At 40.8% G+C, this 24168-nt stretch overlaps 1 protein-coding gene across 1 annotated transcript in view; it reads left to right on the forward strand.

The window, feature by feature from the left end:
• Positions 1 to 24168, forward strand: part of CDH8 (cadherin 8) — a 139050-nt gene that overhangs the window by 16739 nt on the left and 98143 nt on the right. The window contains exon 2 of the mRNA XM_053952997.1: positions 23327 to 23621. Within this exon, the coding sequence (XP_053808972.1) occupies positions 23327 to 23621 (295 nt within the window). The remainder of the gene's footprint in view (positions 1 to 23326; positions 23622 to 24168) is intronic.

Genomic DNA, 24168 nt, shown 5'->3' on the forward strand with positions numbered 1-24168 from the left:
TGCCAGCTGCACTGTGCACTGCCCAGCTCATTCAAACCATATGCCTTGAGCAAACAATCAGCAAAGTGTGTTAAAAGCTCTGAGAAGTACCACATTAGCCATACGTCAGCCAGCTGCATGTCCTGCCCTATTAATTTCAATAAAAGCTTACCCCTTCAAAACTGATTTTGTGACTTCTTTGATCTAAAAATATGGCTTAAATAAAATCTGTGCATCTGCAGTTAGGTTTACAGCAAAAAAAAAAATCATTCTATCTTCAAAATAATATTGAAATTTTGGTTTGGTTTTAAAAGTTTCCCTAGAGACAGAAGAATCCATTACAAGTTTCCCTGTAGCTGGAAAGGAAACAGTCACTCATGAGCACCCTGAAGCCATTTGTAGCACATATTCTTCATACTCTTGAGGGACTCTTGCCCAGAGTAGAATACTCAGTCTTGTGCCATAAGAAAAATGAAAAATGTATGCATTGTTTTTTCTCCCTTTTGTTGGATTTAGCTGATGCTCACTCTGCTGGCGTCACTACCCCGAGGCTGTTTGCAAGAGTGAGTCAAGAATACACTGGTAGTAATAAACATGTAAACTGTGCATTTGTATGGCTCCCTACATCTCTGAGGCACTGCTTTGTCTCTGCACCTCTGTATGTTTGTTTTATGTGCCCTGGTTATAATGGATTCTCTGGTGTTTACGTTTATGCAGCCATGGATTGTTATTATCTCACATTAGAAGAAGGGGTGAATATGAAAAAAAAAGAGCAGTGCTGTTGTGACAGGTACAACATACTTTCTCAGGGCCCAGGGTACTATTATTTTGGATTCAGTTTTGTGGAGTTTAAAAACCAAGAACAATGCATATTAATACAAATGTTACAGCATCTCTGAGCAGGAATGAAATATTTTGTTCCAAGCTGTCTTAGCTAAACAAAAAAGGGTAGCAAGTATATTGTGAATGAAACATTTTCATTGCTGATTTTTACCTACATAGTCTTCTTCTTTGATCCTCTGAAATATTTTTTCAAGAGAAACCAATGTTGCAAGGGCTGAGGCAGAACAGCTAGTAGCCTACTGGGGTTAGTTGTCTGCTCTCCAGAGTGATCACAGTTAAGCCAGCGTGAGGAATAATTAGGCAGGTAAATTCAATCTACTTTCTATCAGTCATACTGATTTATACCATTATTAATATCACCCTGCAATGGTAGGGGGAAAAAATCTTTAAATATTAGGGGTAGTAGAGAATCTGACAGACTTTTATTGTTTTGACTGGAACATCAGTGCCCAGGAAAGGCTGAGGGAGCTGGGGTTGCTCAGCCTGGAGAGGAGCCCCAGCTGAGAGGGACCTCAGCCCTGTCTGTCCCTGTCTGTCTGTCCCTGTGCGTCCCTGTCTGTCCCTGTGTGTCCCTGTCTGTCCCTGTGTGTCCTGTCTGTCCCTGTCTGTCTGTCCCTGTGCGTCCCTGTGTGTCCCTGTCTGTCCCTGTCTGTCCCTGTGTGTCCCTGTGTGTCCTGTCTATCCCTGTCTGTCCCTGTGTGTCCTGTCTGTCCCTGTCTGTCTGTCCCTGTGTGCAGGAGGGCAGAGCAGCCCCAGGCTCTGCTCCAGGCCCAGCGATGGCCCCAGAGCCCCGGGCAGGGCCTGAGCCCAGGAGCTGCCCCTGCCCAGGAGGCAGAACTGCTGCCCTGGGCAGTGCCAGCCCTGAGCAGATGGTGCAGAGAGGCTGTGGAGTCTCCTCCCTGGGGATATTGCAGAGCCCCACGGACACACTGCTGTGCCCTGTGCTCTGGGATGGCCCTGCTGGAGCAGGGAGGTGCCACCAGAGGAGCTCCTGTGGGTCCTTCCAGCCTCAGCCAGGCTGGGGTTGTGTTTTATTTCTCTCTTGATCTATGAAAGTTCTCACAGTAAAGCCAAATGACAAGGACACAGTTCTACTCCTCAGGCCTTAGACTGTGTGCAATAGATGTAACACACCATTGTTTATCCTTTGTTTCTGCTCATCTCATCTCGTCACAGACCTTTAATGACTTTATTGGGTAGTTTATCGACTCAGCTTCCAGTTTCCTTTTTCCTTCCATCTGAGGTCATTGCAGACAGAATACATCTTGAATTGGCACAAGGTATCTCCTGTTCTACATAGTTTAAAATTACTAAAGCTCCTCCTTTGTGCAGTAGCTCTGATAGCTGGTCTCCTCCAAATTCTGGTCCCTAGGATTAACAATGTCAAACATAGTTTAAGACAGTGTCAAATTCTTGGAGCTTTACTCTACTTGCAGTGGAAGTGGCTTAAAATCCACCAGCCTTTTACCAGGCCTTGACTGTGGCTATGAAGTCTTAAGACAGGTCTGCAGAGAGACAATAACTGATAAAAATACATGTTTATAAAGGTTGCTTCAAGGTTGGGGGTGTGGCTCCCTGCAGAAGAATTCCTCCAGTGTTAAACTGATACTACACTGGATGACAGCCAACAAGCTCTGAGCTTGCTCTTAAAAACCTGGAGCTGGAGATCTTTCAGAGAATACATCTGTATTGCTAATTTGCACCTTGAAGGAGGAAATTGGCTGGAGAGTTGGTGAGAATGAATAAATTGATTCACAGTGGGTTGACAACTCCCTGTGTCTGACTTTCTGTGAAACATCTGTGGGTGATGCCACCACAAAATTTGACTGCTGGCTTGCAAGCTGGTCTACTATCAATATGTGATTAAAAACCTGTTGCTCAGATATATGAACTGGATTCGTGGCACTGTTTTCCAGATTACTTTGTCTAGCTTTGAATGGGTGATAAAGGGGCTGGAGCAGAGCAAGGAAAAACCTCCTTCTTCAAAAAATGTCATCTCTGCCAACTCTCATAGATGTTCAAGCAGAGTAATGCAGCAGAAAATCAAGCCCACATCTGAAAGTAATGATTTATCCTGAAAATATTTTTCTTTATAAAAAGTTTTCTTTTTACAGTTTTAGTGAGAAAAATAATGAAGATGAGTAAGTTTTAGCAAGTATTGCAAGGTGAAATTTCTAACAGCTAAATCATTAAATGCACTCATTTGTAAACATCAGTGATGAAGATGACAAGTTGTATAGATCACAATTCTTCTCTTCTTGTCATGAGGAGTAGTGATTTATTATTTGAGTAATCATGCAGCACAATACAGGATTTAGCTTCCCCAAGAAAACGATTTGCAATGTTTATGAATGTATGGATGTATTAGTATTTCATTAGAAAATTATGAACTCAGAAAAAAAATTATTAGTTTCTAAATTGTGATGCTTGTACACTGAATAAAGCTATAATGTAAACCAGACATGGCAGGCCTGTGAATCAAATGCTCCTGCACATCATATATTAAAGATTTTCCTGATTTGTGTCTGCTGTAGACAAAGAATACTCATGTTTGTGCCACTTTAATCCATGATGAAGGTGCAGCATGTATTCAGAAAAATGTCCTTATGCTGAGCACACGTAGTAAGTTTTTTTCATCCTGAGAATTGTCCAGTTTCATACAAAGATTAAATGAGACAAGAGACTCAGATGTCCTAGCAGTCTACACTTGGTGCTGAAGAATGAATGGATTAAATATATGAAATTCTTAGCTAGTCTCTTTCTGCAAAGGAAAACATAACATTATGCAATTACACAGTATGGGCATTTAAATTTATTCAGCCCTTGTAGAATCTGCCTGTGGCGTCTTTTTCCCCCCAAACAGACATTATTGTAGGTTTATTCTGAGAAGCAATTTGCCATATCACAGCTGGTCATCAGTGAGGCATTGTAGGCCTAATTCCATGGCTGGCCCTCAGTGAGGCGTTGTGGTTCCCTCGTGCTGCTCCGTGCCAGGACACACTCGGCTCTTACTGCAGTGAGGAGTGTTGGATGTAGATTTGTTGGGAGCACAAGCTGCAAGTTTGTTTTTTCAGGCTAAAGGGAAGGACTATTAACCACAAACTCTAGAGCCTCTGATTTTATAATTGGAAATCAATTGGGCAAAGCCTAGTTTTGCATATGCGACCTCTTCCTGTGACTGTATCCCAGAATAGTTTTCTCCTGAAATGATTTGCTTAACAATTTTACATTACCAGCTAATCTACTTGCAAAATCAGTTTGAAATACTAAATTACCTGTGTGCTTTTGGTGACCACATAGAAAAAATTTTAACCAGCGTGGAATTATCTGAATGGTGTTTTTTTGGTAATTTACATTTTAATCTCATTGTTCATTTGCTTTAATTAAAAGCCATCACAAAAGTTATTGGCACTGTGGAGTTGCAGTGACTTTGGTAAGGGCACAGTGGGGTTGATTACATCTGGAGTTTATATTGTTCTCTTGTGTCCAAAGAGGGTAAAATGCAGCTCGAGTGTGTTAGGCCAGACTTTGCTAAAAGACTTTTACTCAACTGGTTTGGCCACCATGGGCCTGTGTGGTGGTGTAGACTCATTTCTGTCCTGATTACCCTGGTGTTTGGGAATGCTCGGGTGGCAGGGATATAGCATTTCCTATTGTTATACTGCCTGTTATTATTTCTCTGCTAGTGTGCACAGAGAGCTGTTTAGCTTTCTGAAAAGAAGGTGCCTGGCCAGTGCATTTAATACCAATGACCTTCAGATGCAGGGCTGGGGGAACAGGACCCAAAATCTGTTTTGTTTCCTGGAAAGTGAACTACACAAACTGTTATAGGTGACAAGTTCCACAGGGGCCAGCGTGGGGCAAGGGTTATTTAATATCTTCATTAAGATATTAATGAAGATATTCTATAATGATATTATGGAATGGGTGGATTAGATCAGAGATTAGGAAGAAGTGAGGGTGGGCAGGCCCTGGCACAGGGTGCCCAGAGCAGCTGGGGCTGCCCCTGGATCCCTGGCAGTGCCCAAGGCCAGGCTGGACAGTGGGGCTGGGAGCACCTGGGACAGTGGGAGGTGTCCCTGCCACTATTGGTTTTTCCTGTATTTACAGTGATTGATCTTATACAAACATATCAACATATAAAATGTGTTGCTGTTCTGGTTAATTTTATGTTGGAAATAGAAAGCTCTTTCCATGTTAAAGGGCAAATTCCTAATTATTAATCAGTAATTTTTTTTATTTTTAATTTGCAATAATTAATTTATTGTGGTGGTAGCAATTTATATGCCGGGAAGCAGGAATGAAGAAATAATCGATTGGGTTTTCTCTTTTTGCCTGAAGTCTCATTATTTGTGCAAGTTTATTATTTACTACCCCAGAGTAGTGCTGTTGCAAAATGTGCAAGAATATTTCAGATTTGTTGTATGATAGGGCTGAATTGAATAGAATTGGATCTAAGTAACTGCAGATGTGGCTGGTTTCATCTTTATCAGCTTATCCAAGCTTCTGCACTTAAAGGCTTCTGTCAGTTCAAAGCACAGGCACTGCTTGGTTGAACAGAGCTAAACTATGGTAGCACTTCTTAGCCTTTCAAAAATAATTCTAATTTTAATTCAAACATATGTACTACAGAACGTGGAGGAGTTTAGATATGCATCAATTAAAAATTCCTTTCCGTTTTTATAATATAAGGAAGCACAAAAAAAAGGAAACATATCAAAGCTCTTGAAGTTTAATTTTAGTTTTTTCAAAAAAGGCATCTTTTTTCCATGTGAACAAATGCAATTGAGTTCTTTCCCCATTGCCTTGCTTAAAATAAAAAAAAAATCACTAAAATATAAATCGAGATTTAGCATCAAAGAGCAATTTTGTCAATACAGGCATTTGGGGAGATTCTTAGAATGTTGGAATAATTATAACATTGGATTTCTGTTCAGCTTAGGGATAGACAAAAATTTTCTACTCCAGACCATACTGAGATAATCTAAGTGCATTTCTGCTTTTGAAAGGATGGCAGAGCCTCCAAGTGCAGCAGGGTTAAAATGACTTTTTTTTTTTTTTTTTTTTTTTTTTTGCCTTGGGTTTTGGTTTGTTTGCATCTCCAATTTTGATAGTTTTTATTTCAGCTGGACATTGTGGCACATTCAGAGCAGAGCTGAATCTTTTGATTGCATTTTTCTCAAGGGGAAGAAATATGGGGCAGATATGGATTGTAAATTGATCTCTTCAAAAAGGGCACCAAATTTATGGCTGGAGGTTTTCACAGCAAGAGCAAATTCAGCCAAATTCATTTGCTAGTGAAATATATTGAAAACAATCCCAGAAAAGGCTGTGCACAGAAATGGCTGGGTTTGTGCATCAAAACTTGTAATCCAAAGTCCTTTGGCCAAGGTAGGGTCTGTGAAAGTTAAGCAGGAAGAAATTATTAGGAAGAGTCTGTTAAAGAACTAAGGAGATCTCAGGTCTAATAATTTCTTTTCCCTTCCCCAAACTCAGTCCATCAGCTTTCACACTCCTGTGTATTTGCAATTTATGAAAACTTGACTTGACCCTTCATGATATCCTATATAAGGTGAGAATATGTTTTGAAAATTTAATACTCCCATCTCTGGAAAAAAATAAGCAGCTGGATCCCCTGTAGTGTTTATGCACTCAGCCTGGGGTGATGAGAGCCAAGGGATTATGTCCAGGAAGCTGCATGTGGTGCCTTGAGATCAATGCTTGACCCTGAGGAAGGGACCCTTCATCCACACCAGCCCTGTCCCCATCCCTGTGCTGCAGCACCGTCCTCGTCACAAATCGGAGAAAGCAGCAGGATGTTCCCTTATGTGCCCCAAATGATGAGGGGAAAAAAAGGCACACAAAAGAAAAAAAAAAAAAGGAAAAAAAAAAAAAAAGGGAGAAAACAAAACTTGAGAGATTGGTTTGAACATGTGAGGCCTTGACACGGTGGGGTGACCCTGTCACTTGGCAGTTTCCGAGCACAGATTGACTCCAATTGTGCCCGTCCTTCCCCGAGCCTCCTGCACTGTGCTCCATGTTCCTTGGCACCTGACAACGTGGCTATTGATTTCTAGAGATGTTTTCTGGGAGAAAATTATTGCCTTCACAAGTGAGATTTCTCTGTGCTCATCGTGGATTGCTGAGGAACTGGAAGGGACTCCTGTCACTGGGAATGATGTAATGTAATTTAGGGGGCGACAATATGGGGATGTTTGTCATCCTGTGATGCAGCTCAAAGATTTTCATTATAAACTACAGAAAAAGTAACAATTTAAAGGTCTTTCTAAATCCTGCACAAGGAGTTTCAGTAGGTATTCTATACGTGGAATTTACTCCAGTCTTAACTCTTCCTGCTGGGATTATTTATTCAAATTGTGCAGAAAGATGCTGAGTCATAGTTGTGACTTTTTTTCACAGAACACACACAACACACAATTTTGTTTGATAAGATATACTAATAGGAGATATCTTGATATGAACAACTCAGGAGCATAATCTAAGATGTTATTTTAGAGATAAATTAGTATGCACTAGATAAATGATTAGAATGTGGTTATTTACCTTCTGTTAATTTGAAGTCAGGTGACAACAGGCTCAATGTGAGTGACCAGTGGTGCTGCAGCAAAGAAAGCCAGCAAGGGCATCACCAGCAGAGATAGAGTCATTATCCCTTTCCTGGATAATGTTGGGAGTGTTGGGCTCAGTTTTGGTCTCTGCTATGCCAAAAAGAGGTGGACAGGCTGGAGAGGGCCCAGAGAAGGGCCACAAAGGTAATCCAAGGGCTGGGAAGTTGCCATACAGGGAAAGGCTGGGAGGACTGAGTTCAGCCTTCAAAGAGGAAGGGTTAGGGGTGAACTTATCACTGTGTTCCAGTATTTAAATGGCAGCTGCAAGGAAGATCTTAGAACCATGGATCAGCCTGAGTTGGAAGGGACTACAAAGACTATCCTGTTCCACCCCAGTCATGGCAGGGACACCTCCCACTGTCCCAGGCTGCTCCCAGCCCCAGTGTCCAGCCTGACCTTGGGCACTGCCAGGGATCCAGGGGCAGCCCCAGCTGCTCTGGGCACCCTGTGCCAGGGCCTGCCCATCCTGCCAGGGAACAATTCCTTCCTAATCTCTAATCCTACCCTGTCAATTTGAAACCATTCCCTTTTTTGACCAGGAGTCACATGGAAAAGATGAGGGGTAATGGTAAAAGTTCCTTGTGGTGAGATTCCAAGTAAACATGAGATGGATAGTTTACACAATGTGAACAAGCAGCCATTGGAATAATCTCCCCAGGGAAGTGGTGGATTCCCCAGCACTGGGTATTTCTCAGATTCAGCTGCACAGGCTGCTGGGCCATCTGTCTAGACCATGCTTTCCCCATGCTCTGGCCAATAAAGGTTGAACCAGATGATCTTTGAGGTCCCTTCCATCCTGGTGTTCTGAGATTCCATGAAGTGTTTAAAGCACTCAATAAAATGAATATTTGCTGTCCACCCCTGAGTCGAATGCCAATTCTTGTTTATAACATTATAAAGTTAAAAAGAAAGTCCGATAATTGTCTCCAGCAGACTCATTTGCATTATTTCCTCCTAGTAATTACATGAACAATGGGGATTCTCTACCTAAGAGCAAAATACATGTTGATCTGTATGTGCTGAAATATAATCACAGCAAATGTGTTTTAATTATGTGCAGAAGTAAAGGCACGGCAGAAGTCTGCTCTAATATCTACAGAATGAGTCATCACCTAAAAGGACTAAAACATTAAAATAAAGCTGGTTCTAATAAGGAAAATAATTAAATTATGATAAACAAATGAAATGAAATTGCTTTATTTTTGTTGGAAGGGAAAGATTTAATTGGAGGATTTGTGTAGGCAGTAGGGATGGCTTTGCTTTTAAAGGAAATAAGAATTTAATTCTCCTAGAACTTGAATGCTGTTTCTGAGATGAATGACAGATTTCCATTTCATGTGCAATTGAAAAGTTGAGGAGAAAAGATACTTTTGTGTCATTCAAAATACAAACTCTTAAAATACAAAAAAATGTTTTGGGGTAAGCATAGTATTTTAATTAGATGAAAATGAGACCCTGTACATGATAACAAATAAAATTAATTTAAAAGGAAACATTCTGTTTACATTTTAAACATACTGAAAAAGAGAAACACTTTAGAATAATAAAATTAATGCACATACAGGTATAAAAAGCTTCTCAATGAAAATAACATTGCTTGTCAATGAAAAATAACATTGAAGAAAACAACATGTTGAGAAAAAATACTGCCTTGGTCCTTCTCTAAACTCTTTTTTTCCTAAATGAACTTTTTAGTAATATGATGATTGGTGTCACTGAATCATTATTCCTGTCCAGAAAAACAAATAGGTGAAAAAAAAATCTATGCAGCTCCAAGGATAAGGCTGGTATTTTGGGGGTGTCTCCTTGGTAGTTTGAGCAGCCATCCTTAGGACCTTTAAGTGCTCAGTTTGTTCTGAGTGTTGGGCCTCCATTTCTGTGCGAGTTCCCCCAGCAGTGGAGTGGGCAGATGATATGATTTTTGCTTAGCAGTGGAGGTGCTCTCTTGGTTACTGTGGTGACAGGTGTGGCACATTTGGAGTGATGTCCCTGTATTCAGATCTGGATGTTGATATCGTCCCCTTGATTGCAGGAACACAAATAAAAGGGTTGTTCTGCTCTCTGGGAAGCTGGGAGTGAATTGCTGCTGCTCAGGATGATCGCTCAGCTCTGCACCCCAGGCTGGATGACATGGCCACTCTGGTGATGACTCTCTTTGCTTGGACTATCAATATAAAGTGTCACTTCTAGAAGAGAATCAAGCCAGAAGAGAGCTTTAGCCACAGGCAGGGAGAAGAAACTAGCTTGGCAGTAAGATTCAAGGCAGAATAAATAAAGTCTGAGAGTAATCTTAGCAAAAAAATACAGTCACTATTGAATAGAATGTGATCCAAGTCAGGTATTATTTCTTGGGGAAAAAAAACCAAAAACAAACCAACAACTTAGAGGCTCCATATCCATCTCTTCTGCAGTCAGAGAAGGTATTGAAATCCATGTTATCTCTGCCAGCTTGTGGCCTGCCTTACAGAATGTAATTCTTTGTGTTCTCCTTGGTTTTAACCAGCTTTTCTTTCATGCAGATTTCCTGGGAAAAGTTCCCATCAAGCAACTCCCTCATCCCTCTGATGGTGAGGGATTGCTTCTCCAGCGCTTCTCCACAGGCCTAAAAATTCAGTAATTGTCAAGAGATTCGGGCAGGAAATGGAAAGAAATGTAATTATCAAATGTAAAACTCTCCAGGTAACCCTTGGAGTGAATATTTTCCCAAGCATTCCTGGATTGTTTGGGCATTTTTCCTCTTTGTGCAGACTGTGGTTTGTTTGGTTTTTATTAAAAAAGAAAAAAAAAAAGGGAAAAAGGAAAAAGAAAAAGGAAAAAGGTCCAACCATCTTGTAATCAATAAACTGGCATCTGGAAGTTAAATATTCTCAGCTTCATTTTCTGTGGCAAGATTTAAATTGCCTAACATTCCTGTAACTTTTTTCTCCATGTGTTTTAGGAGCCATATGCTTGGTATTTATTTTCTTTTGTTTCTTCCTGCTTTGCCATGTATTTACCCCAGATATGTCTATTTCTTAGTTGTTTTCAGCATCCAAACTGGCTGATATTTGGCCTTTGAGTTTCACTACCAGTGTCCCTTTGGAACTACATTTCAGCAGATAGAAGAAAGCTGAGATATGAGGATTATTTTTTTTTCTTGTGACAGTATAGCATAATTTAGCTGGAGGCTTTTTACATTTTTCTCTATTATCCATCACCTAATCTGCATAACCTCATTCCTTTTTATTAGTAAGGGACAGATGTTAGACTTGTAACTATTTAACTCTTATACAAAAATTATTTTTAAGGGATGAAAAGTAAGTAAGTACACTGCATGGAATACAATTTCACTACAATTTTTCATTTTGCTTTAAAAATATAGATTATTTTTAGATCTAGAGAATGGTTAGAATTAATGGGATGTTCCCCTGAACTGTTAGAACTGGACTTAGTAGAGACCAGAGTAGCAAACAGCAAGCAAGGTTTAAAAAGTTCCAGGTCAGCTGTAAGAAATCCCAGGTATTCACGGATCTGGTGGCACTGGATCTTTAAATGGGGATTTCCACCCATCCCTATGGATACTACAGTCTCCACAAATGGGGTCCATCTGTAAGGGGCTGCTCGTGTAACAATTGAAACCTAAGAATTTTCTGGGCTTTCTGGATTCTTTCACAGACCTGGGCCTGTTTGTTAAACCTGTATATCAATAATATCTGAAACTAAAGCAGAATATATTACTGGCCCAGGAACTCTGGTTTTCTTATGGATTTCTCTCCTATTATTGGGAATGTCAGTGCTGCAGTCCCACAGATTAGCTGTGTGTTTTCCCTTGGGTTTTGTGCTGGTTAGAAGCACAGGGTTTCATTCAACCTAATTATTTTGTCTTGAAAATAATGTTTGAGCTCGTTGTAGCACTGCATTCACACTTCCTCATCACACAGCCAGGAAAGGAAAGGAGACTGGAGAACTCAGGGGGTTTCCCTGCTCAGCCCCCTCGCCAGCACTGCTGCTATGCACCAGTCAGGAGAACATGATGGCTCAAAGCATTCCTGTCCTCCTGCCTTTTCCTGAGAGCAGCTACCAGTTAGAGCAGTTGGCACAGCTGAGACAGGCAACTCTGGGCCAGCTGGTAAACACACACCGAAACACAGACCACTGGGGAGGTATTTAAATAGCCCAGCAGCTTTAGTGTGGGTGGAAGAAGAATTTGGTTTAATGCTGGTGATTGTGACTTCTGACTGGCCATGGTTCCAGCATGTCTCAAAACAGAGTTAACCTTTGATATGAGCAAAGATATGTTTGTTAACTCCATCAGCTTTTGTGTCAGAATATTCCTGACAAGGCTGACCAACAGTGCATTTGACACTGCTGATATTTTGTTGAAGAACTTCATGCAGCAGATTATCTTTTCAGTTAACTTTGCCATCAATGTCCATTTACATACCCAATAATCCCATCTCCATAGGCAAACAAAACATTCCATCTCCTATATCCTGAGTAAATGTAAAAAGGCAGCTTTACTGACTTGATAAATAATCTCAAACATTTTACTTTACTTCAGGGTCTTGCTATTTTCAACACTTTATTATCTGCCAGTCAGATAATTGTTAATCTCATTATTTGTCTCATTTGTATGGAATTCAGTTACACCTCTATTAGTTATCAGAAAAAGTATAAAAAATAAACTTGTAGGCCAGTGGTAAACTCTGATTTTAATTGGGCTATAAATTGTGGAGTCATAATATGAATTAATAACTAGATGTTAGTTGTGAAGGGTTTTTTTTTAAAGGGGACGTCTTTGCTTCTGTATCATTCTTATAAGTCTTTGTGCTTCTCATAGAGTTTTGTCCCTTCAAATCTGAGACAGAGACTCCTACTCAGGTGTTCACATCAGTCCCTAAAACCAATCAAATTAAAAAAAAAATCATCTCAGGACTAGAAATTTGTGAAGACATTCAGCTCTATTTACCCATGAGTTTGACTCATACTGAATCCATAGGTGGCAAGTGTAGAAATTAGCCAATGTCTTAGAAAGTTGTTTTTTTTTTTTTAATTATGTATTTTGCGTTCATTCTTCCTTGAATGAACCTTCCCTGGTTTAGAAACAGGGAAGGGCAAAAAGCCCCATTTGCTATTTCCCCATCAAGAGAGGAGGCTGAGGTAAGCTGGGGAAGGATGTAGCACACAATAGAGGAGTCCTTGTGACAGCAAGGACCTCTATGTGATATTGCAGTACAAGTAATTAATAACCATTATTTACAGCTCAGCACCGACTGCAGTTGTCCCCTGCCCGGCTGCCATTTGGTGCTCTCAGCAGATTTCCCTCAGGAACTTCAGATGAAATAGCAGGAACCTTCATAAGATATTTGGATTTTGTTTCATTCTTGTATCCAGGGTATTATTTAAGAAGTCAACTTCACTTAGTATTGTACCTCTTCCTCATCTTTTTAAAGGTGGCTTTTTGTGGGCTTTTTATCCTGAGCACATATTTTATTAGAGAAACCTCGGCAAAGTCCTTGGAGACCTTAGAAGTTCTCCCTCATGTAGCTGTTTCCCTTTTGTTGTTCCTTTTATGGAATTTATGTTCTCCAGTGGGCAGCCTAGTGATCAGTTCTTTGAAGGAGGGGGAACACACGTCCTGTGTGTTTGAAAGGTCCTCAGAAATCATTATTTAGCCCTATATACCTCAAGTGCTGCCCCAGCCTGGCCAGCACAGGAGGGACCTGGAGCTGCTGCACAGAGCCCAGAGGAGGCTCCAGGAGGAGCAGAGGGATGGAGCAGCTCTGCTGGCAGGAAAGGCTGGCACAGCTGGCATTGCTCACCTGCACAGGAGAAGCTTTGGGCTGAGCTCAGGGTGGCCTTGCAGGGCCTGAAGGAGCCCCAGGAAAGATGGAGAGAGACAATTGCCAAGGGCTGGAGGGACAGGAGCCAGGGAATGGCTCCCAGTGTCAGAGGGCAGGGCTGGATGGGATCTTGGGAATTAGGAATTGTTCCCTGTGAGGGTGGGCAGGCCCTGGCACAGGGTGCCCAGAGCAGCTGGGGCTGCCCCTGGATCCCTGGCAGTGCCCAAGGCCAGGCTGGACACTGGGGCTGGGAGCAGCCTGGGACAGTGGGAGGTGTCCCTGCCATGAGGGGTGGCACTGGATGGGTTTTAAGGCCTCTCCCAACCCTGTGATTCTTTGCCTCCTGTCTTTACCATAGTGAGCATCCTTTCCTTCCTCCCCAGCAGAGGGGAATGCAGGACAGCTGCTCACCCTGCTCTTCCCGTGAGGAGCATTAGGGACAGCAGGGAACAGCTGAATGGGGACAGGGCCATATGGGGTTTTGGCTATTCCGTGCTCACAGAGTGCTACGAGCTCCCCCCAGCTTGTGTGGGCAGAGCAAACCAACAGTGATTCAGCCATCATTAAATTAGTACAGATGTCTCCTGCAGCCTCCCACAGGAGTCTTTCCATGAGCTCAGACAATTTGGATAAAGGTCTAGACTAAATCATTGCTAAGTCTATATGGATTCTGGCTGGTTTGAGATTGACATATGTTACACACTTCCAGCTTCTGGGATACTGATTTGTATACAAGTTGGCTGTATCCATGCTGAGCCAGAGCTTCTTTTTTGATGGGATGCTGACCCCAGATTTTGGGTGTTTGGAATCACAGGTAGCTCAGGTGCTTATAGCAAATGACATACATACTCTGAACAGTTCCCACACTTATAATTATAGCACTGCTAATTTTGCTTCCTTTGAAACAAATTAGGTTATCTGATGTGTCAGAAAAGGGTGATAATTGTCCCTGAGACTGAAGTTTCCAAATGTCCTGGGCAGGGGACTGCAGGGCTCAATACAAGTTGCTAGAGGATCAGAGGTAATTCATCCCTAGGAATGAAGCCCTGCTGGAGCAGGCACAGTGGTTTATTTCTGCATATTTAATACTGTAGATGTGTAATGGTTTATGCATCCTCTCCCCGTTCAATTCTTCCAGAAAAGCATTAACAAAGGCAGAAGCTATGATCTTTCTCTAGTGGTTTAAGGAATATTTCAAATTTAATGGTGTCGCAAATTGATCGCATTATGAGAGACATAACCTTTGTGAGTGAGTTTGTAAGAAATTCACAGGAATGCATGACTTAGTGGAAATGCATGGGAAATTACATTAGGAAGCTTTGAAAACCACACAAGTGATGAGGCAAATAACTCCTTGTGAAACTGCATGAAATGATAATAACTAGTTTCAACCAGGTTGCTCCAAATAACTTACAATTCTGCATGAGTTATCCCTAATAAACATCTAACTGCAAGAAAAGAGGGAAAATAATCAAATTAGCCTCATGTTACATCTATTCATTCTGATGTATGACACTCTGGTGTTGCTACGTAATTGCAAACAGAGCAGCTCTGAAGAGCTGGTTCTGGTTTGTTTGACATCTCATAAGGAGTTTGTTTTGTAGCATTTCCTAGTTGTGTTTATTGTCACGTTCTAAGTAATTTGAAAGATATTTCAAGTAAGAAAAAATTGCTACTGCACCCCTGTGAACAGTTCACAGGTTAGTGTAAGTGCACTAGAAATCAGTCATATTCTCACCTGTAAGTAGATAGTTTATAAGAGAAGCAATATGTAAGTACCCACAATTTAATTTTTCAGCTCTCTTTATTTCACTGTTACCTTCTCAACAGCTTTCAATTTTAGCTCAAGCTGGCTGCAGAGCTGATGTTTATATTTCTGCACTGTAGCTGTGTTTGACAGCCAATTGCTAGAGAAGAGCTTTCTATTTGCACTGCCAGCTTTACACATTATGTGGTTTTAGATAGTACTTACTTCTTTTTTCAGACACTGAAGAATGTTAAGCATTAATCTTAAATTTGAAAAATTACCTTAAAAAAAAAGTATTTTACTGCTTTCAAGCCGGTTTTATTAAATATTATTAGCAGAAGGCATCCTGCATGGATTTGAAATTCTTTTATTAAAAAGGAAAACGGGTTAAATATATTATCTCTGGGACCCTCCCAGTCATTTTGAGCAAAACATGAGAAGAAGCCAGGCTGGTGAAAGCAGCTGAAAGCAGGCCCTTGGGGGATTTTAAAATCATGCCAACTAAATATGCTAAAATAAATAGAAATTTGACCACTCTGGCCTGTTGTACTTTTCTGTGCCTCGGCTGATCTAGGCTCTAAGCTTGTCTAATTTGGCAGATTTTGTAAGCAGCCTTCAAATTACTGCTGTGCCTACGTAGTGATTAACTTTTTTATTCCTCTTCTGCAATCCAAAGACTATGTGTTCTGAGCTATGGCTTTGACATTCACTTGAGGAAATCATTTCAACAACACAAAGAGGTCTTGGTGCTCAACTGCACTGAACTCTGGGCGTGAGAATGAAGCCTGGCAAGTTCTAATAAGCTTTTAAGGAGGAAAGGAAAAATACAGCTCAAACAACATGGGAGAAAAGCTCAGAACATGGTGAATAAGATGATGATGATTAAATGAACAACAGAGTAGGATTTGGGATGTGGGAACTGCTGAGCTTCTGGCTAGCCTGTGGAATGAGAATTCCTATAGCTTATGGTTTTGTACAGCCAACTCCATATTTTATCTATATTGAGGATGGAGCATCAAGTTAGCCTCTGCTGGCAATAAAATTGACAGCCCAAAGGGAAGAGCCCTCTGAAGTCATTCCTGGAGGCTTCACAAGCCTTACATGTAGCAAAAAACTGTAGCATAGTTTGTGTCCAAGACTGACAAGCTGGAGGAGGGAGTAAATAGCTTTGCTGCTCTTTCACTGAGTTGGGAAGAGAGTGACAAGTGCAGGAGGAGGCACTGTTAATTATAATGCCTGAAGCACTGGAATTGTTAATGTAAGAGCTTGACCCCAAACAGTGGGAGATGACAGACACGTTTTTTCCCCCATAAAGACACAAAAGAGGGAATGTGTTTTACAAGACTAAAGCCGCATGCAATTTTTGAGTCTCTCTATGCCCAGCTCTCAGATCTCCTGTGGTGAACCACTGTTCACTGTAGATGAAATAATAGGGAAGTAAATGAGATGGGAAAGGACTCCTCTTTGGCAGCGTGACACAACTTCATATCATGCTTCCAAGTGTAAGGAACAGTTGGGTTAAAAAAATCCAGAGCTGCTTACAGGAGCGGTGTGTGCTGGAACAGGGGAAAGGAACAGCAGTCTGGGTTCAGAAATAGTTGCATGAACTCCCAGCTGGGCAGAGAGCCAGCTACAAAAAGGTGCCAGCCATCGGAGGCCACTTGACACGGGACACTTGGGCGTTGAGGAGCTGCGGGACGCGGGGACTGGAGGCGTCAGGCCAAGCTGCGGTGGGACAGGGTCAGGTGTGGCACGGCGTTCTCAGGACAGAAGGGAAGACAGATGGTATTCCCAAATGGAAAGGGCCAAGGCCAGAGCTAGGGAAACAGAAAGCTTTAGCTATCATCTGGCTTACCATAAGGACTCAGAAACAGCAAGGTATGTAAGCAATACGTGCAGGAAAGATCAGCCTGAGAGTGGTTTAGGTGGGAACAAAGCACCTTGTCCTTGTCACCATCACAACCACGGGTGGGGCTGGGGAGCTGGGGAAGGCTTTGCATCTGGGGTGTGGTTTCCTCCTTCCTAGGCTATTCCCCTGGCAGGGGGAACACAACTGTGAAACAGCTCCAGAAATACCTAAAAATTCTAATTGCAAATTCATATAGAGACTAACTGGAGATAAATGCATGAAGCTGTCTAAGAATGGCTTGAGTAGTCCCACGGTCTGGATGTTTTTTCCTAATGTGGATCTTTGTGAGACTGAATGTGGGTTTATCTCTTCCTCCCACCTGTAAAAACAAGTAGAGCTGTATTTTTTTTCTCCCAAGACATTAAACAAAATTAAAGATTGTTAATTCAGCCTGGTGAGGAAGGCAATACATGATACAGAAAGAACCAATGACACTGTGACCAGGAAGGACTTAGATGAAGATTCAGGCAGGTTCCTGAGCTCTTTCCTTACATTAGCTGGCCATAATCAGTGGATTAAAATAACCTGACTGTTAGAACCCAGGCTTGTCTGCAGTTTTCAAACAGCAGTTCACTCCAGTGTACTCTGGGATGATACCAAAAGGTAAGCAATGAAAAGTCATTTGTGCACAGTTGCAGCGTAAAAATATACAGAGACAAAATTAGCAAATCAAATAGAATAAAAAAAAGCAGTAGCAAAGAATAAACAGAAACATAAAAGAAGCTATCTGGAATCAAAGATACTCAAATGACATGGTAGGAAACTGAGGCAGACAAAAGCAGAGATTACACCCTTAAATGAAATTGTTAGGGATATTATTGCTTTAATTGCCTTTGAATCCGGTTATGAAACTGCATCTGAGAAGTGTGAGCAGTAATGGTTTTTGACAGTTACTCCAGAGGCTTCAACTTACATGATTCCTGGATCTTAAATGGAACCTTTGCCATCCACGGACACGTCTGTTTCCCTTCTGAAAGTGTTCCACGGACTGATGTTATGTCAAGACCATCAGCTCTGTGCCCCAATTTGTCATTACCCTGAATAATAATGCAGAATATTTGATTCTCCTCTTCCCCATGGTGCACTTATAATTACCATTACTAAAGATGGGACTAGCCTATTCATGGAGAAAATGAAAGATTGAAATTTTAAATTGAAATCAAATTCACTTTATTAATTCTGTGTTGTGGGCAAGCAAATCAAATCTATTTATAATAGTTTAATTAGGAATGACTCTTTAAACCGTGGGTCAACAATAAACACGTTCATTGTCCATGATGTGTCAGAGCACATCAACAATACACAGAAAAACTTCTGTAACTCCTAAAGAGGTTCATGTTTTTAGGGAAAAAACATCCCTGCAAAGCCATGTACAGAAAGAAACACTTGAAGAGTAAGGTGCATTACAGTTTCTGAAAGCATTTTGAAGCCCAGCTTACAGTTTTGATATATATAAAAAATGGTTGTAAAAGTCACTAAAACCCTTCCATACTTTCACAGAATGAGTGAGAGCTTCTTAGAAGCCAGCAGTTTCAGAAAAGAGTCATAAAAAGCTGAAAATTCCATCTCAAAGTCCATTAAATGGGGTCTGCCTCATAAATGAGGAATTTTATTGCAAGGCAAAGGTAAAAAATAGAGGAAGAACCTGAAATATTAGGACAGTGCTGGTGTGTTTTGTCGGTGAAACATCAGGTGAAAATCAGTGAGGCACCCTTAAAAGAAAAGAATCCAGAGTTGGGACAGGGAAGGATTATGCAAATTTTAAAATGAAGTTTTAAGGGCAGATTATTCCTTTTCCCTTGAAACAAGTATGGGGTAATTCCCTTGTAATTACACGGGGATGAATTAATTACTTTCTAACAAACTCAAATAAAAACTTGACTACATAATACCGCCTTCTCTTGCCTTAATTAAAAATGTCCAGGAGCATTTTCATAATGCGTAGATTCTCCCCCTCCACTTCCCCACATGAAATATCTCTATATTTATGTTTTTTTTTACTGATACAAGGAAATTGGGATTACAGATCCTCCCACTGATGAGGGATCTATTATGGGCTGTTGTGGATCAAGCTGTGCATCAGCACCACACACCTGAGAGGGCTGGAAGTGGCCATTCCTCCTGCAGAGGAAAACCAACAGCTTTCTGCTCATCTGGGCATGGCCCAGCCCCAAGTGCAGGATGCACTCTCCTGATGGTGAACACATGGAATTCTTTGTGCTGAGCAACCTGTTGTTTTGGCTGCCATGGGTTTGCCAGGTAGCTGAGTGAGAGCAGGTGAGACAGCTCCCATCTGCAGAGGAGACTCGTGAATCTGCTCAGAATTGCAAAGGAGCTTCACCAACCTCGCTCCCAGCCTTTGTCCATGCATTAAATCCCTGGCTGCAAATGCAGTTTGGAGCCAAGGACTTGCTAAGAAAACCTTGTTTAAAATATGCTGAACAAAGGGTTATGGAATAGGAAAATTTAATAACAGTCCCACACTCCTGGCGTTGTGTTTGACTGCAGAATAACACTTTTGCATCTGCAGAATATAGAGGCTCTTAGAATAAGTTTAATCTCTGCAGTTTCTCTGCCATGGATTTTAATTATACATGTTTGCAATGTATATACCTGAAAGACTATAAATGCATTTTATACCCTTGGATAGTGTGTTGGCAAGACTTTTAGATGTGCATTGGTCATTAGTGAAAATAATGTTAATTTTGTAGCAGCACCCTGCGTGTGCTGTTCCTGTCAGTCCAGGCTTCATTGATTATCATCTGTATTATCAGATAGAGCAGCAAAGGAATTAATAAAGACTAGAAATTGCTCTAGTCTGAGGGTTCATTTGGAATGAAGGTAATTTTTCAGAGAAAAAAAAATGATCTGAGGCTACAGGGGAGCTATTAGTAAGGTATTAATACAGGGCATCTGCATCATCATTAAAACTCAGAGCTGCTCCAAAGTCACTCCTGTCTCCATAAATCCAGGCATGAACTGGGTGATGGACTTGCATCTGCTGCTTTAAGAGAGAGAGGTGTGTGGATTTATAGTCCCTCAGGCAGGGCAGAGATGGAGGAAGATGATTTCACTTCCTTTGAAGTCTAATGAAGTGAATCTCACATAATGGAAGTGATTTTACCTCTCTCTGAACAAGATGAGGTTCTCCAGTAAATGTGTTTGTTTTGGGGTGCTCTCTGGCAGTGGGACACTGGGGCAGATACAGACATTTCCTGTTTTAAGCAGAAATTCTTGTTGCATCTGGATGTTGCTCTGAAAAAGGTCAGCTTTCAAGTATAGGTGCAGCAAATAAAGCTGCAGATGTGGAAAGCAGTTTCATATTTACATTTGTGAGGCTTTTTGAGCTGAAAGCACTATTCATTTCTAATGTTCATTATGCCCTTCTATCATTCACCTAGATCCTATATAATTATGTGTTTAATGATCTTCCCCCTTCACACGAACACAGCTTGCTGAGGCTTGACTCTTGCAGTAAATTATCATTCATGTCTGGAAGAAGACAGGAAATATTACTTGGAAAAAATGCTGTGCTATCTGACTTAAGATTTCAGTCTGTGATATAACTTTGTAGTAGGTGATGATGACTTAAATCTAAACAATAAAATTATTTTGGAGAAGTGGCTCTTCAGGTAATTTGTTATAATATTTTGATATTAGAGTGTAAGGACTTCAAAACCCAGAAAAACTATTTAAATTATTTAAGTCAGTTTGGATGCTCCCTATAGATTGTAGCAAATGCCACATTTATGTCTCGGGTTGTTTTTTTTTTTTTATTAAAGGACTAAAAAAAAAGAAAAAAAAATATTGCCACTATAAATCTTTGGGTAAAAAACTGATCTTCCACTCATCAGACTTCGTTTCAACTTTAATGTTATAAAATGCTCCTATCTCTTGTACTTTGTTTAATGTTTAGCCCTTCACCTTGTAGTGTTTCAAATAGCAATACTTGAATAGCAAATAGCAATTCTTGCTTTTGATACATTGGAATTTAACTTATTAGAGGAAACAATTAATGGCAGTCATAGATATTTTTATCATTTTAACTGTTGGTATATCACTAGAACTGCAAAGGTTTTATAGCCCTGCATGAATATCTACCAGAACTGATTTATGAGCTGTTGGATATTATGGGTAAAACCTGAGATTGCACAGACAGTCTCTCTTACTTATTAGCAAACAGCAAATTCTAGAATGTTTAAGCCTTCTCAAATGTCCGTGGGGGATATCTGGTTTATTCTTAAAAGTTGGGATTTTAGCTTTTTATTGTGTGGCTGAGATGTTCCCAGTTCCTCTGCTGAGCTGTGGGTGTCCAGACAATGCTGTGATATTACATCACTCCAACTCAGCTCTGAATATGCTGCCAAAACCTTCATATGCAATGTTAATGCCATATAGATTTTATTCAGGGAGAAAACAGATGCTTAAATTATAAACAATCTGTTTCAAACACAGATTCTGGATTGATCTTTACAGGCTCTGGGGCCCTGAAAATAAGGGTCATAAGGAGAATAATCTTAAAGGCAAAAGGAGTTGTGTTAACTTTCTGTGCAGACCAAACTGTGACACCAACCAAGAGGAGAGGGCAATGGCTCAGTAAATGAGGCTGGTTGTCCTCAAGCAGGAGCTGATGGCAAGTGCAAAAAGAAAACCAGATTGAACTTTTGGAAAAGGGACTCAGCTGTCACTTGACATCTCTGTGTACGTTCCTGTGGGCTGGGTAGGAAGAGTGAACTGGGTTGAGTCATGCATATTCACAGCTAAAGTGCTCTGAAAAAGTTGTTAAAACAATGGTGGTGTAATAAAATGCTGCCCAGCAAAACAGAGAGGATAAGTTTACACCTCGTGTGGTTCGTGGGAGTTGTGCCATTATTGCAGAGCAGGGAATGCACTGGTGGCCAGGATTTTGTATCTGTAACAAACCAGACCAACATGGAAATCAGCCCTGGCTGTGCTGTCCACTGTGCTCGTTGCAACAGACAGAGCCTTGGGTTTCCTGAGCTCTTGAACAGCTCAATTCCTGAACAGGTGAGCTGTAGATACAACTGTTTGTGACCAACTGTGGACACAAGGACCTGCAGAGCCACTTGTGACATAAGAATCTCCTGTGGTTTGGCCATAGCTGGTGTTACAAGGCTTTTTTCCACACTATTTTAATATCCTTATGCCAGCTCTTATTCTAAATGATGCTGCTGCCTGGCACTGGCAACCCCTGCTATCAATTGAGAGTAAAATGCATAACCAGCAACAGCTTCTGTGGAGCTGTCTGCACAGAATGAGCAAACAGGAAAAAGTCTTTAGTGCTGCTTGTAACTCATGCTGCAACCTAAGCAAGTTGTACATATTTCCTTCAGACTGTCTTTTGTGAGGCAGAGATAAATAATAATAGATGCAAGTTACATTTTTAATGATGTTATTCACTTCTTATTGATCATATTGAGTGTGTTAGACCTAACAGTAAACAGAATTTAAACCCCTATTACTGTGTATTCAAGTTATTATCCTGTATTTTTGAATGTGTTGACAGTGATACATATGATCCAACCAATTCACACTCTCACAACTTAAAAATTATTGGAGATAATCTGATATTCAATATTTGGCTGTGAGCCTACAAAAAATCAATGGAAGTCCTTTGTCCCCAGGTTTTTAATTAATAAAAACATTAAAAATAATGAATATATTTCTCATACTGCTTCAGTTTATTATAATTCTCTCTTGTTTTTTGAAAAGCCAAGTACAAATGTAATACAATTTTTTTCCTGATGGGCCTTTGAGGAGAATGGGAAGATGTGTGCAAGGGTTCTTCTACCAGGGCACATACTTTTAGAATAAAGATCTTAGAATCTTTTAAGTTCTGCAAAGATCTGAGTTGTGATAGTCTTCTTAATTTCTGTGACTGCTGTCTGTGACAAGATTCCATAGATGCCAGTGTTCAACCATTTCCAGTCACCTGGAAATAAGCTGAAAGCAATAACTAAAAAAAGAAGTTAGATTAAAATATGTGTTATGGTTAACCCTTCCCTCACCCTGTGATCTAATAGGTTAAGGACGTTTTGTACTTGTTCATTTGGGCTGATAATGGTTCTGAAGGCATTTCCATTTTAGAGTGGGATTTAAAAAATATATAACAGTGGCTTTTTAAATAGAAAGTCTAATTATGCCTATGATTGCATCCATTTTTGATTAGTATGCATACAAATCCCTGCTCTCTGTGTGTATTCAAGCTGAGATGTGGATCACTGGTGCTGGGATTGAAGCACAAAGGATCAGCTGACAAAATGTATAGTTAGACCAAAGCAAAAAAAAAAAAAAAAACAAAACCCAAAATTCTGTGTGTACATTTTTTTTTCGTCTCTAAAATGCCTTTTTTTTTTCCTCTTTCCCCCCTTTTTAGCTACACACAGACCTGGACCCTGGCAGCAGCAAAATCAAGTATATTCTGTCAGGAGATGGAGCTGGAACCATCTTTGTGATCAACGACAAGACTGGAGACATCCACGCCATGAAAAGGCTGGACCGGGAGGAGAAGGCTGAGTACACTCTCACAGCCCAGGCAGTGGACAGGGACACAAACCAGCCCCTGGAGCCCCCCTCAGAATTCATCATCAAGGTTCAGGACATCAATGACAACGCTCCTGAGTTTGTAGAGGGCCCCTACCACGCCACGGTGCCAGAAATGTCTGTTGTGGGTACGTATGTGTGAACAGCCCAGCCCCTCCCTGCTCACAGCTTGGGCTGTGCCAGGAGGCTGTTGAGTTGGTGATGAATAATAAGGTATTTATTATGTTGTTAGCATTCATTTGCATGTTTCAAATCTTTTCTTGGCCGGAGCTTTCATCTGCAGCACAATAGTCGAGTCCCTCAGTAGTAAGGAAATTATTAACAGCTGTATTAATGTCTCTTTGTCCAACAACACTTTAATGGGCTAAATTTATATTTCCCTTCTGACATTGCAGTTAGAGAATTGTTATTGAGAAGGATTTATCAAGATTTGCTCCAGCATGATGCTCTAATCCTATTGATAGTTTGTTGATGTTTAATTATCTGTTTGTTGTTTTCCTACACTTGCAGGACATTGATACATACTTATTTGTTTTCCTCTAAGTGCAACTGTAATCAGGCAAAAACAGTGAAATGAAAGATGCTGTGTCTGGGAATTGATGGTTAGCTTGTAGAGTGGACTTAACCAATTAGCCACAGGATTTGCATGGATGATGGAAGGGAAAAGCAGAGAAA

The sequence above is a fragment of the Vidua chalybeata genome, chromosome 11, assembly GCF_026979565.1.
Source record: "Vidua chalybeata isolate OUT-0048 chromosome 11, bVidCha1 merged haplotype, whole genome shotgun sequence".
Classification (NCBI taxonomy): Eukaryota; Metazoa; Chordata; class Aves; order Passeriformes; family Viduidae; genus Vidua; species Vidua chalybeata.